Source organism: Schistocerca nitens, chromosome 6, assembly GCF_023898315.1.
Source record: "Schistocerca nitens isolate TAMUIC-IGC-003100 chromosome 6, iqSchNite1.1, whole genome shotgun sequence".
Lineage (NCBI taxonomy): Eukaryota > Metazoa > Arthropoda > Insecta > Orthoptera > Acrididae > Schistocerca > Schistocerca nitens.
The window spans coordinates 389,857,536-389,877,204 of record NC_064619.1 but is presented as its reverse complement, the minus strand read 5'-3'; the positions used below and the strand labels follow the sequence as shown (position 1 = coordinate 389,877,204).

At 37.7% G+C, this 19,669-nt stretch overlaps 1 protein-coding gene across 3 annotated transcripts in view; it reads right to left on the bottom strand.

The window, feature by feature from the left end:
• The window catches only part of LOC126263140 (ATP-dependent RNA helicase DHX30-like), a 304,491-nt gene that overhangs the window by 60,396 nt on the left and 224,426 nt on the right, over nucleotides 1-19,669 (bottom strand). For all 3 annotated transcript variants that reach the window (XM_049960170.1, XM_049960171.1, XM_049960172.1), the window contains one exon: nucleotides 2,506-2,741. In XM_049960170.1, the coding sequence (XP_049816127.1) occupies nucleotides 2,506-2,741 (236 nt within the window). The remainder of the gene's footprint in view (nucleotides 1-2,505; nucleotides 2,742-19,669) is intronic.

Here is a 19,669-nt window from a genome sequence, read left to right as displayed (position 1 = left end):
TGTTTTCTGGACATGCCTGTAGTATTGCCCAGTTACAACATGCGTAATTGATCATCATGTCCACAGGATGTAGGTGTTCATATTTTTTCTGTGCCTCAGTATATGACCGAAGGCCAACAAATTTGTATTCCTGGATCATCTGTTCCTTCTTGAAAACAGGTGAATGTGGAAGGTGATGTTTCGAGTAGTTGATACACAAAAGTGGATGTTCACAAGGACTATCTTCATGGAGTGATGGTTCACGATAGCCGTATTTTGGGTCTGCTGTGCAGTGGTACGACATGTCCAGGGCGTAAACAATTGAAGTACCTTGTAGGCAGTAGGACATACGGTTTCACATCAAACCTGTACACCATGACCTTAATCTCCTCCAGGACATAAGACTAAAACATAGGTGCCTGTATCATACAATTATCCTTGAGCCCTTATTGAACATGTGTGATAAGTACCCCACAGTGCTGGAGGTTAATCCGGAGTTCCTGATCTGGAGCATAAGATGATTCGTTGCACTATGTGCAGAGTTTTGTGTGGGGAAATGATCACAGGTATGTCACCTGCAGTAACGTGTCCTTTGTCCATGTAATGTTGTAGTAGCAGTGCACAGCATTAGTATGGTTCCGAACAGACAATGGCACTCTGTCATATCAATGGGTCCTAAAAACCTCTCTTCAAAGAGAGAGTGAAAATATGAATAAACAATTATCTTGTCAACTGAAACACCAGTTTTGAACTGACATCTACACAAGGCACTGCAGTAAGAGCAAATTTATGAAGAATGCCTGTTTTGAGATTAGTGGAGGCAGTGGACAGAATGGACAAGCAGTACCCAGACTTAGTGCCTAGACTCCAAGTGACAGCTACTGTTACTAATAACTGTTAATGGCAATTCCAAGAAGTGAGAGACTAAAAATACTACTTAAGGACAAATGCCCTCAATGGCACTAATCATAGGCATGAGTTGTCTCTCCTCCAAAATTATATGAAAAGCATCATTTGTGGAATGGCTGTAAGGCAGACATATACTCTTGAAATTTCCATTTATACAACTGCATTCAAATGTTGTGACATCAGAAGCCAGTTGATAACCAAGAAATCCAAATGTAAGATTTTAATTGTGTACAAAAATTTACATGCGCAGCTGCCACGAACAGATAAAATTTGAATGGTAATTTCTGAGACAACGAAGGAAGTGGCACTTTTTTGTAAATGAAAATCTGCACAAGATAGTGGTTCACCATCCATTTTTCCTCTACATAACTATAGTTGCCTGTGGTCAATTGCATCCATTCATATGTTGCTGAGTATGATATACTTTGATTTGATAAACTGAGTCGGAGACTAACAGATTAAATTTTACAATAATGTGTGAGGAACAACTCCACTGGGTATGAAATAAGTGGGTGAAAGTTATAGACAATATTAAGAGTGATTACATTCATAACACTGAGAAGTGCCGTACTTTTTAATACTATTACATCTAAGTTTTTATAAAGTAAGGCATTGAAATTCAACATTTTGGGTATTCAGTTCACTACTTTCAACAGATACTTCCACTGCAGTTACACAATTTTTATTCATAACAGCCTTTCCTGATGGCCAACTGACAGAATCCCTTTCACTAGCTTGACCATCCTCCACTCCATTCTGTGTTGGGAATTAATATTTAGTGCCTGTGTAGCACTGCAGGGCTTTCAGTTACTACATTTGTCACAGTGCTGAAAACTCAGTTGAATTACACCAAGATAGGCAGTAAAGTGTATACATTTAGTATGTCAAAATCCTGTGCAGTAGTTCTAGGTACATGTTTGACACAAAGATTAATTATCCTCAGAGGTTACAAGACTTCTAATGTAAATGCCAAGTCATTGCTACTTATATTATCTAGTTGTTTCGAAATGGATCTGCAGTCAGTCTTGAACATATCTATGCAAAAGCTAACATAAATTCTGCTTTTGTAGTTTATGTACACTAGCCCTCTATCTCAGAATTAAACAGAGGGTTTTTTAAGAACTTTATTCCTACTCATCTTACAGCAGAATGGACCAATGACCTTCAACTTAGAGCTTCATCAACGAGAATGACACACATTACTCATATCAAACAATGGAAAATCCAGGATGGAATGTAACAATACCAGAGAAGGAAAGTTGCAACTCACCATATAGTGGAGATGCCTTAATGGCCAAAAGCTATAATTGGTGAATCCTTTTGTTGTACCTATCGTGACTCAGCATCTCCACTATATGGTGAGTAGCAATTTTCCTTTTCTGGTATTGACACATTACTCTTATTATAAAACAATTTACTTATTAATTAAACCTGCTGTCACCCCTCTGCTAGAGTCCAGCTTACCTTGAAGAAGAAGAAGAAGAATGCAATAACAGCAAATTCATATGTTTAGCATTATTCTTTTATTTTTTCCAGCTAAATACAAGGGAGAAAACAATATAACAAAGATGAGATTACCTTGCTTTCTGAAACTGGTGATAAGATATTAATACTCACTGGCAATAAGGTCAATGCTGGGAACATTTATGTTCATATGCTGACAAAGGCTTCTGAAATCCCCAGTTTTCATTTGCCATAGCATTCTATGTATTTTCCACAGGGCAATATGATCACTTGTTGGATGGTGCTCTCTTTTACTTTCACGGATGTGATCCTTTTCTGTGAGGGCACCTTGAAATAGATCCACTTCTCCACTGAGAACTGTTGTAATGGTAAGCACTGGTTGTGTACACCTGGAAAAAATGCTTTCTGCTTTAGAGGAGTCAAGCAGTAATCAGAAGAATATTTTTAATGTTTGAAAATTCATTGCATTTTTTAAAATAAACCTCATGAAACCCTCATAAGCTGCTTACAAGAGTTTTGCACCACCTATATATCTGTGGACTTAAGGAAATTAAAGAATAAGCCTTATGCATGTATATAAAAAATAGTTTTACTGTGAAATAAAACAAAACTGTAATTAAAATCAAAGTAGTCTGCTCTTTGCACATTAGAGAAATCAGTATCTGCTACTGTGTTGCATGTTCTGAACTGGAAATAGGTCATCAAGGTATGTTGACAGCCTCAACAGTGTATATAAGCTGTATTATATTATTCAGTGTTGGAGAGAGTACACAATATTGAGCTGCACCGAAAACGCAGGTTTACTTACACCTCTACTACACAGGTGGCTGTACATAGCAATTTCCTGGGCTCAAAAAAGTGTCGAGTAAGAGGTTAAAAAAATCAAAAGTAAGTAATTTTGAGGGTAGTATGAAACATTCTGAGCAGTCTGTATAAACTATTATTAATTTCTCGAACTTTTAGTTTGATAATATTCAAAAATAGACATCCATAACTTGTTTAATGTCGTTGTTTTTGAATATATTTTCAACTTCATTGTGCATGTGCAACAGATGACATATCCTTGTTTTTCAAATATTCCTTCCTAATATCTAGAATTCTTTTGTAGTTTAATTACCCATGGTTCACTCCAAAAAGTGTGATGGTACTGGCCTAACTTAATAAAATTTAAGATGAGTTTCTGATGTTACTTTATTCTGAATAGAATCTCTAATGGTACCATTTAGGTAACTGAATGTCAAAATTCAGTCGTTTTGATCTAGATCTCCTCTGTACATCAACATGATTCCCAAAAATTTAAATCTGTCTAGTTACTTTATGAACTTGTTTTCTATTTCTATTTTTGCCCTAACTGGTTTTTGTTCTCAGACATCTATGACTTATTTTTGTAGTGATATTGACATGTAAAGTTCATAGGCAGTTCCCTGTAGTTAGTCTATACTATTCAGATTAAAACTTGTTAGTCTGTATCCCCTCTGGCCTAAATGCTTTAAAGTCACAAAATTTTTCATGTTTACATTTGTAATCCTACCACTAGCACAATAAACAGGCAGTGCCTGCCATTAATATACTGCTATTAAACATATTTAATTATATTCCAAAAGAATTTGCTTTGGTTGTCTTATTGTTGTTGTTGTTGTTTCTTTCCATTCTCAGACGTTATGTCTGGCTGAAAATGGAAAGTGACGTGGACCTTGATCATATTCTGTATATATACGTTTGGATGTAGCTGCATTGCGTTGATGTACTGGTGGATATTGTGTGGTGTGACTCCTGTAGTTGACAGTATAGTTGGTATAATGTTAACTTTATCCTGATGCCACATGTCCTTGACTTCCTCAGCCAGTTGGATGTATTTTTCAATTTTTCTCCTGTTTTCCTTTGTATATTTGTTGTATTAGGTATGGATATTTGGATTAGTTGTGTTAATTTCTTCTTTTTATTGGTGAGTATGATGTCAGGTTTGTTACGTGGTGGTGTTTTATCTGTTATAATGGTTCTGTTCCAGCATAATGTGTATTCATCATTCTCCAGTACATTTTGTGGTGCATACTTATATGTGGGAACATGTTGTTTTATTAGTTTATGTTGTATGGCAAGTTGTTAATGTATTATTTTCGCTTCATTGTCATGTCTTCTGGTGTATTCCATATTTGCTAGTATTGTACATCCGCTTGTGATGTGATCTACTGTTTCCACTTGTTGTTTGCAAAGTCTGCATTTATCTGTTGTGGTATTGGGATCTTTAATAATATGCTTGCTGTGAAATATCTGGTGTTTATTGTTTGATCCTGTATTGCAATTATGAATCCTTCTGTTACACTGTATATATTGCTTTTTCTTAGCCATGTGTTGGATGCGTCTTGATCAATGTGTGGCTGTGTTAGATGATACGGGTGCTTGCCATGTAGTGTTTTCTTTTTCCAATTTACTTTCTTCGTATCTGTTGATGTTATGTGAGCTGAAGGGTTGTAGAAGTGGTTATAAAATTGCAGTGGTGTAGCCGATGTATTTAGATGAGTGATTGCTTTGTGTATTTTGCTAGTTTCTGCGCGTTCTAGAAAGAATTTTCTTAAATTGTCTACCTGTCCATAATATAGGTTTTTTATGTTGATAAATCCCCTTCCTCCTTCCTTTCTGCTTAATGTGAATCTTTCTGTTGCTGAATGTATGTGATGTATTCTATATTTGTGGCATTGTGATCGTGTAAGTGTATTGAGTGCTTCTAGGTCTGTATTACTCCATTTCACTACTCCAAATGAGTAGGTCAATATTGGTATAGCATAGGTATTTATAGCTTTTGTCTTGTTTCTTGCTGTCAATTCTGTTTTCAGTATTTTTGTTAGTCTTTGTCTATATTTTTCTTTTAGTTCTTCTTTAATATTTGTATTATCTATTTTTTGTCTGTATCCTAGATATTTATAGGCATCTGATTTTTCCATTGCTTCTATGCAGTCGCTGTGGTTATCCATTATGTAATCTTCTTGTTTAGTATGTTTTCCCTTGACTATGATATTTTTCTTACATTTGTCTGTTCCAAAAGCCATATTTATATGATTGCTGAATGCTTCTGTTATCTTTAGTAATTGGTTGAGTTGTTGTTTTATTGCTGCCAGTAGTTTTAGATCATCCATGTATAGCAAATGTATGATTTTGTGTGGGTATGTTCCAGTAAAATTGTATCCATAATTTGTATTATTTAGCATGTTGGATAGTGGGTTCAGAGCAAGGCAGAACCAGAAAGGACTTAATGAGTCTCCTTGGTATATTCCACGCTTAATCTGTATTGGCTGTGATGTGATATTATTTGAATTTCTTTGGATATTAACTGTGGTTTTCCAATTTTTCCATTACTATGTTTAGGAACTGTATCAATTTAGGATCTACTTTGTATGTTTCCAATATTTGTAGTAACCATGAGTGGGGTACACTATCAAAAGATTTTTGGTAATCAATGTATGCGTAGTGTAGCGACCTTTGTTTAGTTTTAGCTTGATATGTCACCTCTGCATCTATTATCAGTTGCTCTTTACATCCTCGTGCTCCTTTGCAACAGCCTTTTTGTTCTTCATTTATAATTTTGTTCTGTGTTGTATGTGTCAATAACTTCTGTGTAATGACTGAAGTTAATATTTTGTAGATTGTTGGTAGGCATCTTATGGGGCGATATTTAGCTGGGTTTGCTGTGTCTGCTTGATCTTTAGGTTTCAGGTAAGTTATTCCATGTGTAATTGTATCAGGGAATGTGTATGGGTCTGCAATGTAACTGTTAAATAATTTAGTTAGATGTGAATGTGTTGAGGTGAACTTCTTTAGCCAGAAATTTGCTATTTTATCTTTTCCAGGGGCTTTTCAATTGTGAGTAAAATTAATTGCTTGGGTGACTTCAGGTTGCAAAATTTTTACTTCAGGCATTTGTGGTATCAACTTGTATGTGCCTGTTTCTGCTTGTATCCACCGTGCATGCCTGTTATGTTGTACCGGGTTTGACCACATGTTGCTCCAGAAGTGTTCCATGTCTTATGTTTGGAGGATTGTCTATTTTTATGTGTGTGTTATCTATTGTTTGGTAAAATTTCTTTTGTTTTGTGTTGAATGTTTGGTTTTGTTTCCTTCTATTTTCACTTTTTTTGTATCTTCTAAGTCGTTTGGCCAATGCTTGTAATTTCTGCTTCTTTTCATCTAATTGCTCTATTGCTTCTTCTTGTGAGATTTTACCTAACTTTTTCGTTTTTTTTTCTGACATTTCATTTCTTATAAATTGTGTTAGCTGTCCGATGTCCTTTCTCAGTTTTTCTATTCTGATCTGTAGCCTGTGTTGCCATGCTGATTTTGTGGGTTTCTTCTGTGTGTTGGTTGGTTCTGATCTCTGCCTAGTGTGTATATTTAGTGTAGTGAGTGCTCCTATATAAACCAGTAGTTGTAACTATTCCATAGTTGTATATTCATTTATTTTGTTGTGTATGATTGTGTTGATAGTTTTTATTGTTGTTTCGACTTGTGGGTTACTTGGCAGTCTATGCAAGAATGGTCTAATGTCTGTATTTGTGTCTTTGTATTCTATATATGTCAGCTGAAATTTTTCTTCTATATCTAACATGTGTGTCACTTCGTGTTCTATTTGTGCTTGTTCTGGTGGCTGTCGCAAGACTTCGTTTTCCTCTGATTGTTTAATTGATGCGTGTTGTTCTTTGTTTGTTTGCTCTGGGATGTTCGAGTCCATTACTGTATTTTCTTCTTCTTCTAATTGCACATTATTTTGTTCCAGTATTTGTTGTACTTGTTGTTTGATGTTTTCTAATTCTGACGGGGGTATCCTGTTATTTTTTATTATTACAAGGATCTGATCAGCTAGTCGTCGTTCTGTTAAAAATTTTAATTCTGGGTATCTGGTAATAAATGTTGTGTATACTTGTGATCTGTATCCAGTTGTGTTGGTTCCTAGGTTTGTTGCTTGGTAATAACAGAACATGAGGTGTCGATTAACTTCATCTGACCATCTCATCCTCTGCCTTTGTTTTCCTTCTAGGGTGGTTGTAGGAAGCATATCCTGCAAAACACCTCTATCTGGATTTAAATCATTTTCCAGTTGGCTAGCAGTGTCGTTACCATTGTGGGCGGGCATAGGGTTCAAGCGTCGTCCCCGACCATGACAGCGCTTGTCCGAGGCTTCTTTAGTTCTGTCCTGAACTAACTCATCACACTAAAAGGGGGGTTAGCCCTATTAGTGGTTTGTTCTTTTCGTCGCCTTTTACGACTGGCAGAACATACCGGAGGCCTATTCTTTTCCCGGGCCTCCACGGGGAGCTTATTATTATTATTATTATTATTATTATTATTATTCCCCACCCACCCTCTCCACGAAGCAAACTAGAATTGCAGCCAACTGACGTTTGTCTGACACAGAGTATTAACTGGTGCATGCTTCACACACTGAAAGAGACGGATGGGACAAACTCCATAACATCACAGACATACAAAGTTTCTCAGTGAATGTTCAGGATCTGTTAATTGGTCTTGGTTCTCCTGAGAGGCATTGACAAAGTTCAGTTACCTCCACTAAACAATCTGTTGCTTTTATGAAAAAAATTATTTTTATTTTTATTTGCGAATTGATCACTTAGGATCACATTACAATTTCATTTCTTCTTTGTCTTAAGTATCCTCTTTCTCCAGTACTCTTTCATATGAACACTGTGCTGTTGCTTCTGTTTATCCGTCCAAGATCTTCCAGTCTTCTTAGTTCTTTCGATTAGAAATCCTTCCAAGCTTCGATTGATGGTCTGGAATGTGTCCGTATTTAACATCTGAACTTCCTGAATGCTGAACCTTTCCAGATCCTTGCGAGCTTCCTTAATGTCGTCATCGTTTCCTTTTTCCACAGGTAGTCTAATATTTTTTGGTTAGTCTGGTTTTGTCCATTCTGTATAAGTGTCCTAGAAATGATAACCAGCTCTTCATGGTCTCCAAGATTTTATCCACCTTTTTGTACATTTCATTGTCTCTCCGAAGTTTCCAGCCAGTTTCAGCATGGGCTGCACCCATGATTTACCATAATATTCTTCTGTCACCACTGTAGTGCTTTATTTTGGCATTCCAAGAGATGCACTTTTTGTCGTAAATGTTTTTAGTTAATCCTTATGCTCTCTCCATTTTTGAGATCCAGCCCCCACAGCAGCTTTCTCCAGTCCATTCTCTTGTACAGCTTCACTGAGGTATTTGAATATTTTAACCCCTCAATCTGTCCATCTATGTTTCAAGAAATTGTCTTCCACGTTTGTCACTTGTCATGACTTCGGTCTTCTCTTTCGAGATCCTAAGTCCTGTCTTGCAAGCGATCCTTTCGAGTAGGTTGATTCGTATGCCCGCTGCTTCTATGTTCTCTGAAACTATTGCAAAATCATCAGCTAAATCCACACAGTTGACTTTGATTCCTCCCAATTTTCTTCCTAGACAGAATGGGTTCATCCCTTGATTTTCAAGTTTGGAATTCTAAATTCTCACAATCTTCTCCTGAACAGAGTTAAATGGTATTGGTGATAATCCATTGACCCTGTTGCACACCTGTCTTTATTTCAAATGTTTGGCACAAGTCTCCCATGAACTTCACTTTGGAAGTTATGCCTGTTAAGGTTTCTTTGATAAGGTTTGCCAACTTGTTTTTGACCCCGAATTCTCAGATGATCCTATCTAGGGTCTCTCTCTCTCTATCCACTGAGTCAAAGGCTTTTTTTGAAGTCAATGAAAGAAACCACTATATTTTTGCCACTCAGCATTCTGTGCCAGATTCTTGATTTCAAATTAAAAATTTGTTTGGCACCTGAGCGGCCTTTCCGGAATCCACACGAATTCTCCAAGTTGTTTATCTAGGATTCCTTCAGTTCTATTCAGCAGTATGTTTGGGAGGATTTTGTAGGTGACTGGGAGTAATGACACACCTCTGTAGTTGTTTACACCTTGTTTGTCACCTTTCTTATGGAGTGGGTGGATCAATGCCATTTTCCATTCATCTAGCAGTTTTTCTGTCTCCCATATTTGCTGGGATTTGCTAGGATTTCCGCTTCTACCCATTTCATCATTTCTGCTGATATTGTCTTCTCTGATGGCCTTGTTGTTTTTGAGACTTTTTAGGGCTTCCTTTAATTCTCCTTTTGTTGGTGGCATATCATCATCTAGATTCTCACAAGGGAACCTCCCCATCGCACCCCCCTCAGATTCAGTTATAAGTTGGCACAGTCGATAGGCCTTGAAAAACTGAACACAGATCAATCGAGAAAACAGGAAGAAATTGTGTGGAACTATGAAAAAATAAGCAAAATATACAAACTTAGCAGTCCATAGGAAATATAGGCAACATCAAGGACGATATGATGAATAGAGCGCCGTGGTCCCGTGGTTAGCATCAGCAGCTGCGGAACGAGAGATCCTTGGTTCAAGTCTTCCCTCGGGTGAAAATTTTTTATTTTCAGACAATTATCAGAGTTCAGGCACTCACACATAATCAACTTCGCTGCGCAAAATTCCAGGACATGTTCAGAATTGCTTGGACATATGCAGGATTCGACGGTCTACACACGGAAAAATTTGAAAACCTTAAAAACATATGTTTTGACAGAGCACAGAGAAAACTGTGCGACTGTGAAACTGTTGCATTCATTTGTTGAAGTTTATGTGACAAACTCTTATGTTTTCATCAATTTTTTGGAAGTGATTATCACATCCACAAGAAAACCTAAATCGGGCAAGGTAGAAGAATCTTTTTACCCATTCGCCAAGTGTGCAAGTTAGGTGGGTCGACAACATATTCCTGTCATGTGACGCACATGCTGTCACCAGTGTCGTGGAGAATATATCAGACGTGTTTTCCTGTGGAGGAATCGGTTGACCTATGAACTTGCGATCAAATCTTTTCGGTTCCCATTGGAGAGGCACGTCCTTTCGTCTACTAATCGTACGGTTTTGCGGTGAGGTCGCAAAACACAGACACTAAACTTATTACAGTGAACAGAGTCGTCAATAAACGAACGGACAGATCATAACTTTGCGAAAGTAAAGAAAGTAAAATTTTCAGTCGAGGGAAGACTTGAACCAAGGACCTCTCGCTCCGCAGCTGTTCAGGCTAATCACGGGACCACAGCGCGCCTGTGATCATATTATCCTTGATGTTGCTTATGTTGCCCATGGACTACTCAGTTAGTATATTTTGCTTGTTTTTTCATAGTTACACACAACTTCTTCCTGTTTTCTCGATTGATCTGAGTTCAGTTTTTCAAGGCCTATCCACTGTGCCAAATTATAACTAAATCTGAGGGGGGTGCGATGGGGAGGTTCTCTTGTCAGGAGCAGCCAGTAGTTCCAGTTTGTGGTTGGAGGTGGGCAGTTGAGCAGCTTGTCGAAGTATCTGGCAAGTATATTGCAATTTTCTTGATCGTTCAATCCAATTTTTCCCTGTTCATCTTTGAAGCTTACACTTGGGAGCTGATATCCTTTGAGCTTGTCTTTAAAAGTTTGAAATAAATCTCTGCTATTATTTTTGTGAAGCTGTCCAGAGGATTTTGAAATTTTGTATCATCAAATGTTCGTTTTACTCTGTGGAATATCTTTGATGTTTCTTTTGTTTGTTTTCTGAATTGTTCCCAGTATTCTCTATTTCCTGAACTTTTCCATGCGTTTATTCTTTTCAAGTGCTTTCTCACATTCTTCACTCCACCAGACTGTTCATTTTGTCTTTGCCAGACTGAGTGTTTTCTTTGCGACTTCATTGAGCCCTGTATGAAGGTGTTGCCAGGTCTCAGTTATAGAGAAGCGGATTTTTTTCTCAGAAGTTACTTATAATGTCTTGGTTGATGTTCATTTGGTTGGTGTCATATTTGGTCACTTTGGGTGTCTCTCTCTTTTTGTGGGAAAAATGCGTTTTAACTATGGAGAGGTAGTGATCAGTCAAATTTACTACCTGTGATTACTTTAACATCCATCATTTCTCTAATGTTTGTCCTGGTTATTCCTACATAGTCTAATCGGATTCTCCTAGGTTTAGATTTGGAAATATCCATGTCTTTGCTTTTCTTGCAAGCTTCCAAAAATTAGCTGACATTAGCTTCAACTGGAAAGGTCTGAAGAGTCCAATGAGCCTTTCTCCATTCTGATTTGTTCTCCTGTGTGCTGGGCAGTCTCCTGCTACGTGTCCATATTTTCTTCCTCTCCCAATCTGTGCACTGAAGTCTCCCAGAAGAATTTTTGTATGGTTCACAGCTATCCTGGAGAATTCTGTTTCCAGTAGATCCCAGAAGTCATCAACTTTCTGTGGGTTCTTCTGTTATCTTTGTTAATTCAAGCATGGCACTTTATGAGAGTATATTTCTTATTTTTGCAATTGATTGTCAGTATGGATAATATTTTAGGTTTTGATGAGAAGTTTACGACTTTGTTCACTACAGTTTTGTTTACATAAAAGGCAGTCCCAGGAAGGAGAGGTGTGTTAATCATTATCTTTACTGCTGGCTTTCCTGTGAATACTCTGTAGTGCTGTATCTCCATGATGTGCTCATCTAGGAATCTGGTCTCTTGTACAGCCAAGATCTGAGTTTCGTGGTCGTACAGGAGCTTTTCCAATTCTTTCTCTTTTCCGACTCAGAGGAGTGAATTTACATTTATGGTCACAATGAAATATTTTTCCCTGAATTTCAGTTTGTACGGTGTTTCAAGATGTCCCGAGTCTTTTTGTATGTAAGTGGTGGGACTCCCCATAATCCTAGGTCCCAGTGCATGTCACATTGCAATGGTGGATTCCTTTTTCAAGTTACCACCTGGGGTAGTGCTCTCATTTAGCAAGTGTAGGTGGAGGAAATAAATTCCAAACCAAGATCGGATTGTTAGCCTGAAATGATTGTTTTTCGTGGTTTACTCCACCACGTTCTTCCACTGTCTCAGCCACTGGGAACTGAGCTTCCTCTTCTGCCTTTGAGACCACTGACTGGGTTTCACCGAGTAAACCTTGGCAGGGGCTCTTACTGGGTGCTACCATCCGAAGCCAAATGGACCCAAGTTTTTTTACAAGGTTGTTACGCCTCCCCCTCCTACTTCCCCATTTCTTGCAAATGAGGCTCTGAGCTTGGGGGCCAGCACAGCAGAGTTTTATTTCATTTAATTTTTACTTCTTTTATTTATTGAGGTTTTCCTCTACACAAAAGTTTTTTCCTCTAACGTAACAAATACCCAGGAATTATTACATCTTTTACACAAGATCTTAATTTATCTCCTCATGATGTCCTCTTCTCTTCTTTCCCTCTGGTTCCCATTCTAGGTTCATTTTTGGAATTCTGGCTTCCTCTATTCTTCTTACATGCCTGTTCCATTGTAGCTTCCTTCTATCCATCACATCATGTATTCTTTCTCTTACTCCCATTCTCTTTATTATTTCATCGTTTCTTACTTTCTCTTTTATAGAAATTTTTGCTGATCTTCTCCAGAAGTCCATTTCTACTGCTTGCAGTTTTTTTAGGCGTTTCAGATTTGTAGCCCAAGTCTCCACTCCATATATAAATACACTCTCTCTATCGATTTATATATGGTTTTTTAATTCAGTTTATTAAATTTCAGCTCCATAAGGTTGAGGCATCCCAATGACCTTCCTTCCACTGCTAATTCTTTTATTAATTACTATCCCTGATTTTCCCTGCAATTCTAAAATGGATCCCAAATAAAGTACTGACCACCTTAATTTTCTTTCCCTCTTATAAGTCATCTGGATCATTAGTGAGGTATTCTGTTTTCCGGTGCTTAATCTTCAATCCCCAGTTTCCATATTCCATTGCTAATTGGTTACACATGGAATTTGCACCCTCCCCATCTTGTGCTGTAACTACTTGATCTTCAGGAAATAGTAGGTGATATAAATAGATTCCATCTTTAGCTTATAGCCCGCTCCACTGTATTAACAAGACCATTTCTTAAGACTGATATCTATCTAAATTCTAAATAATGTTGGTGGCATGGGGCAGCCTTGTAATAGACCCCTTGCTTGCACCAAATTTTTGTGAAAGTGTACTACCAATTTTCACTTGACTTTATATATTTCTTGTATTATTTTAATTAAAGGACCCTTTAAGTTTGCCAAATTTGATGCTCTCCAAAGTAGTTTTCTCAGGACAGTATCATATGCTTTTTCTAAATCTATGAAAATTAATCCTATGTTTTTTGATTTTCCCTATGTTTCTCTAAGATATGCTGTAATGTGAAAATATAATCTATGCATGATCAAAGACACATTGTTCTTCCTGGGTTTTAAAATTTATTTCCAGCTTATTTTTAATTATTTTCCCAAAAATTCTCATTAATGCTTTCCAACACAAATTCTTCACTAGCTCAAATAGCTTTTGCAATCCCCTTCCTTAAATACAGTATTAATATAGTCCACCTTCATTTCCTTGGGTACTGAATCTCCATGTAACATTTTATTGAATAAGCATATTAGTTTCACAGTTTTGTCACCACCATATTTTAAGAGCTCCAGATTGATACTGCCTGGTCCTGGTTATTTGCCATTCTTCCCTGTTATTAATACCTTATTCACCTCAGTTTCTGAAACTTAGATCTCGTCCCCTTCCTGCTCCTTTTCTGCCGTTGTTCCTTCCTCCAGATACTCTTCTCTGTCCTCTTTTAATAATTTTCAGAAATATTCTTCCCATTCTTTTGGTGTTATCCGCTGGAGACTGGTACCTTTTAATACTGATCACGCTTGTTTCACTCTCCCAAATCCCAGTTTGCTATTGCCATTGCTATAGCACAAATCCTTTCCCATGCTTTATTCTTTGCTATCCTTATCTTTTTTATCACTTCATTCTTCTTTTCCTTGTTGATTGTTCTTGTTACTTCTTATTTATCATTCAGCCACCGGTTGAATGCGTTCCTCTTTTAACTGCCACTTCTATTTCCTTCCACCACTATCCTGCTGTATGCCTGTGGTTGTTTCCCTTATTCCCAGCACCTCTGTTGCTGTATCTATAACACTGGATTTTATGTAACCATACATGTCCTCTATGCTTATACTTAACATACTTACACCATTTGATTTTTATGTACTCGTGCATGGTGATATTTTCCAGGGGCAGATGTGGACTCTGAGCACAATCTATTGGTTATGAACTGTAGATTAAAACTGAAAAAATACAAAAAGGTACGATGTTAAGGAGATGGGACATGGATAAATTGAAAGAACTAGAGGTTGTAGAGAGTTTCAGAGAGCATTAGGGCATGGTTGACAAAAACACGGAGAACAAATTCAGTAGAAGAATAATGGGTAAATTTGAGAGATGAAATAGTGGAGGCAGCAGAGGATCAGGTAGGTAAAAAGATGAGGGCTAGTAGAAATCCATGGGAAACAGAAAAGATATTGAATTTAATTGATGAAAGAAGAAAATACAAAAATGTAGTAAATGAAGCAGGCAAAATGGAATACAAACATCTGAAAAATGAGATCGACAGGAAGTGCAAAATGGCTAAGCAGGGATGGCTAGAGGACAAATGTAATGATGTAGAGGCATAGGGGTAAGATAGATACTGCCTACAGGAAAATTACAGAGACCTTTGGAGAAAACAGAACCACTTGTATGAACATCAAGAGCTCAGATGGAAAACCAGTCCTAAACTCGAGGGCAACATTATGGAATTGGAATGGGAGATGTGATACTGCATTAACAATCGGACAGAGCACTGAAAGACTTAAGTCAAAACAAGGCCCCAGGAGTGGACAACATTCCTTTAGAACTACTGATAGCCTTGGGAGACCCAGCCATGACTAAACTTTTCCGGTTGATGCGCAAGATGTAAGAGACAGGCAAAATACCCTTAGACTTCAACAAGAATATAATAGTTTCAATCCCAAAGAATGCAGGTGTTGACAGGTGTGAAAATTACCGAGCTATCATTTTAACAAGTCATGGTTGCAAAATACTAACACAAATTATTTAGAAACGAAAGTAAAAACTAGTAGGAGCCGATCTCGGGGAAGATCAGTTTGGATTCCGTAGAAATGTAGGAACATGTGAGGCAATACTGAGCTTATGACATATCTTAGAAGGTAGGTTAAGGAAACACAAACCTACATTTATAGCATTTGTAGACTTAGAAAAAGCTTCTGACAATGTTGTTTGGAATAAGCTGTTTCAAATAAAGAAGGTGGCAGATAAAAAATACAGGGAGCAAAATACTACTTACAATATTTACAGAAACCAGATGGCAGTTTTAAGAGTCAAGGGGCACAAAAGGGAAGCACTGTTGAGAAGGGAGTGAGACGGTTGTAGCCTGTCCCTGATGTTATTCAATCTACATATTGAGCAGGCAGTAAAGGACACAAAGGAAAAATTTGGAGTTGGAATTAAAATCCATGGAGAAGAAATAAAAACTTTCAGGTTTCCAAATGACATTGTCATTCTGTCAGAGACAGCAAAGGACTTGGAAGAGCAGCTGAACGGAATGGATAGTGTCTTGAAAGGAGGGTATAAGATGAACATCAACAAAAGCAAAACGAGGATCATGGAATGCAGTCGAATTAAGTCAGGTGATGCTGTGGGAATTAGATTAGGAAATGAGATGCTTAAAGTAGTAAAGGAATTTTGCTATTTGGGGAGCAAAATAACTGATGATGGTCGAAGTAGAGAGGATATTAACTGTAGACTGGCAATGGCAAGGAAAGCGTTTCTGAAAAATAGAAATTTGTTAACACCGAGTACAAATGTAAGTGTCAGAAAGTCTTTTCTGGAAGTATTTGTATGGAGTGTAGCCATGTATGGAAGTGAAACATGGATTATAAACAGTGTAGACAAGAAGAGAATAGAAGATTTTGAAATGTGGTGTTACATAAGAATGCTGAAGATTAGATGGGTCGATCACAGACTAATGACGAGGTACTGAATAGAATCGGGGAGAAGAGGAATTTACGGTACAACCTGAGTAGAAGAAGGTATTGATTGGTAGGACACATTCTGAGGCATCATCAAGGGATCACTGATTTAGTACCAGAGGGAAGCGTGGAGGGTGAAAATCATAGAGGCAGACCAAGAGTTGGATATACTAACCATATTCCCAAGGATGTAGGTTCCAGTAGTTATCTGGAGATGAATAGGCTTGCATAGGATAGAGTACCATGAAGAGCTGTATCAAACCAGTCTCTAGACATTTCCTCTGTACTTCTTTCAAATGATTCTTCCGATGTTTTTTCCAGTCTGGTGGAAAAGAATGGTCGTATACTTTCAACTTTTAGACTGTCAATATTGAAGTATAGAGTTTCAGCTTTCTCAGCATAATTTGTTTTAATGTTGTTAGAATCATTCTTTGCATTCTTCAATGGCCAAAAACTCCTCATTTTTACTAAATAATGGTCCGATCCACACTGGTTCCTCCATAAGATCTAACATTTGCTGTGTTGAAATTACTCAAATGTCTAACCATAATATAATCTATTATAGAACGAAGTTCTCTCATATACTGTTGCCAAGTATGTATGTGTATATCACTGTGTTTAAAAAACCTATCGGTAATTTACAGCTCAAACTGTTCACAAATTTCAATAGTCGTTCTCCATTCTGATCATATTCTGTCGCTCCATGTTATCCCCACTACTGGGCATGATTCTGTAATTCCTACTCTTCCTTTCATATCCCCCATGAAAATCAGTTCCTTCCTCCTTGGGATTTTTTTCTATTGTCTCCCTAAGGATTATCCAGAAAGTATCTTTCTCCTGGTCTCTTGTATCATTTGTGTGTGCTTATATAACAATAATAACAACTTCTCTGGCAAACAGAATCACTTCTACCATAATATTATATTGGTTAATAAATCTCCAATTTGCCATTCTCATTTTCCATGCTTTCCTTATCATAATGGAGACCCTCGCTTTGGCTCTTGCCTCTTTGGAGACCCTACTCCAATTATGTGCATAATTACAAAGTCGTTGTTCTCCTTTGTCTTTCCTCTTGGTCTCACAGAGCACAACAACATCCATTTTGAAACTGCCAAGTTCTGTTGGTAATATAGTCAGATTTGTGGAGATGACTTGCACATTCTAGCATCCAAATGTCATTTCCCTTTTTTCTTTGCCAGTTCGTTGTCCGTGATTCCAGTTTTTCCAAGGCATATTACTAGGCTTTTTAGCATTTTAATTTTTTCATGTGAGTGAGGAGCTGGCCCACTGCACAACCCCCAATACATCTACATCTACATCTACATCCATACTCTGCAAGCCACCTGACTGTGTGTGGCGAAGCGTACCTTGAGTACCTCTATCGGTTCTCCCTTCTATTCCAGTCTCGAATTGTTAGTGGAAAGAAAGATTGTCGGTATGCCTCTGTGTGGGTTCTAATCTCTCTGATTTTATCCTTGTCGTCTCTTCGTGAGATATACGTAGGGGGGAGCAATATACTACTTGACTCCTCGGTGATGGTATGTTCTCGAAACTTCAACAAAAGCCTGTACCGAGCTACTGAGCGTCTCTCCTGCAGAGTCTTCCACTGGAGTTTATCTATCATCTCCGTAATGCTTTTGCAATTACTAAATGATCCTGTAACGAAGCACGCTGCTCTCCGTAGGATGATCTCTATCTCTTCTATTAACCCTATCTGGTACGAATCCCACATCTACATCTATACTCTGCAAGCCACACAATGGTGTGTGGCGGAGGGCACTATACGTGCCACTGTCATTGCCTCCCTTTCCTGTTCCAGTCACATATGGTTCGCAGGAAGAACGACTGCCGGAAAGCATCCATGTGAGCTCGAATCTCTCTAATTTTACATTCGTGATCTCCTCGGGACGTATAAGTAGGTGGAAGCAATATATTCGATACTTCATCCAGAAACGCACCCTCTCGAAACCTGGACAGCAAATTACACCGCGATGCAGAGCACCTCTCTTGCAGAGTCTGCCACTTGAGTTTGCAAAACATCTCCGTAACGCTATCACGCTTACCAAATAACCCTATGACGAAACGCACCGCTCTTCTTTGTATCTTCTCTATCTCCTCAGTCAACCCAACCTGGTACAGATCCCACACTGATGAGCAATACTCAAGTATAGGTTGAACGAGTATTTTGTAAGCCACCTCCTTTGTTGATGGACTACATTTTCTAAGGACTGTCCCAATGAATCTCAACCTGGTACCCGTCTTACCAACAATTAATTTTATATGATCATCCACTTCAAATCGTTCAGCACGCACACTCCCAGATATTTTACAGAAGTAACTGCTACCAGTGTTTGTTCCGCTATCATATAATCATACAATAAAGGATCCTTCTTTCTATATATTCGCAAGACATTACATTTGTCTATGTTACGGGTCAGTTGCCACTCCCTGCACGAAGTGCCTATCCGCTGCAGATCTTCCTGCATTTCGCTGCAATTTTCTAATGCTGCAACTTCTCTGTTTACTACAGCACCATCCGCGAAATCACAATGGTGAGCAATATTCAAGCAGTGGGCGAACAAGTGTACTGTAACCTACTTCCTTTGTTTTCGGATTGCTTTCCTTAGGATTCTTTCAATGAATCTCAGTCTGGCATCTGCTTTACCAATGATTAATTGATTGACATTAATAAATTCTGTTTAGAGCAGCATCTAGAAGCATGTGCAACAGAAGTAGAGTTCCATGACAGATCCTATATAATAATAACTATTTACCGAGCACCTGCAGGAAATTATAATCTATTCTTAGATCATATAGAAGCTCTTTTGGGTTATTTAACAGGAAGAAACAAAGAAATTTTGATTGCTGGTGACTTTAATACAGATTTTCTAATACAATCTTCCAGTAAACATTCACTGCAGTTAGTAATGTCTTTCAATCTAACTCACACTGTAAACTTTCCAACTAGGATCACTAAATCCCCAAGGACAGCCATTGATAACATTTTTATAGACAAATCAAAGGAATAAAATCATATCATAAAACCTGTTATAAATGGACTATCGGATCATGACATGCAGCTCCTTGTTTTAGATGTAAATTCTAAGCAGATTATCAAGACTGCTAAATCTGAGTACAGGAGAGTAGTCAATCAACCAAAAATTGAGTGTTTTAGAAAACTGCTCAAAGATATGAACTGGAAAGATGTTTATAGTGCTCATGACATGAATGAAAAATATAACACATTCATGAACAATGTCAGTACCATGTTTGAAAACTGTTTTCCTCTAAAAGTTACTCAAATTAAACTGAAGTCTATAATAAAACCATGGATTACACAAGGAATAAAGATTTCCTGTAAGACAAAAAGGAAAATGTATCTGTTGACCAAGAATAGCTCCAATGCTGATGATTTAG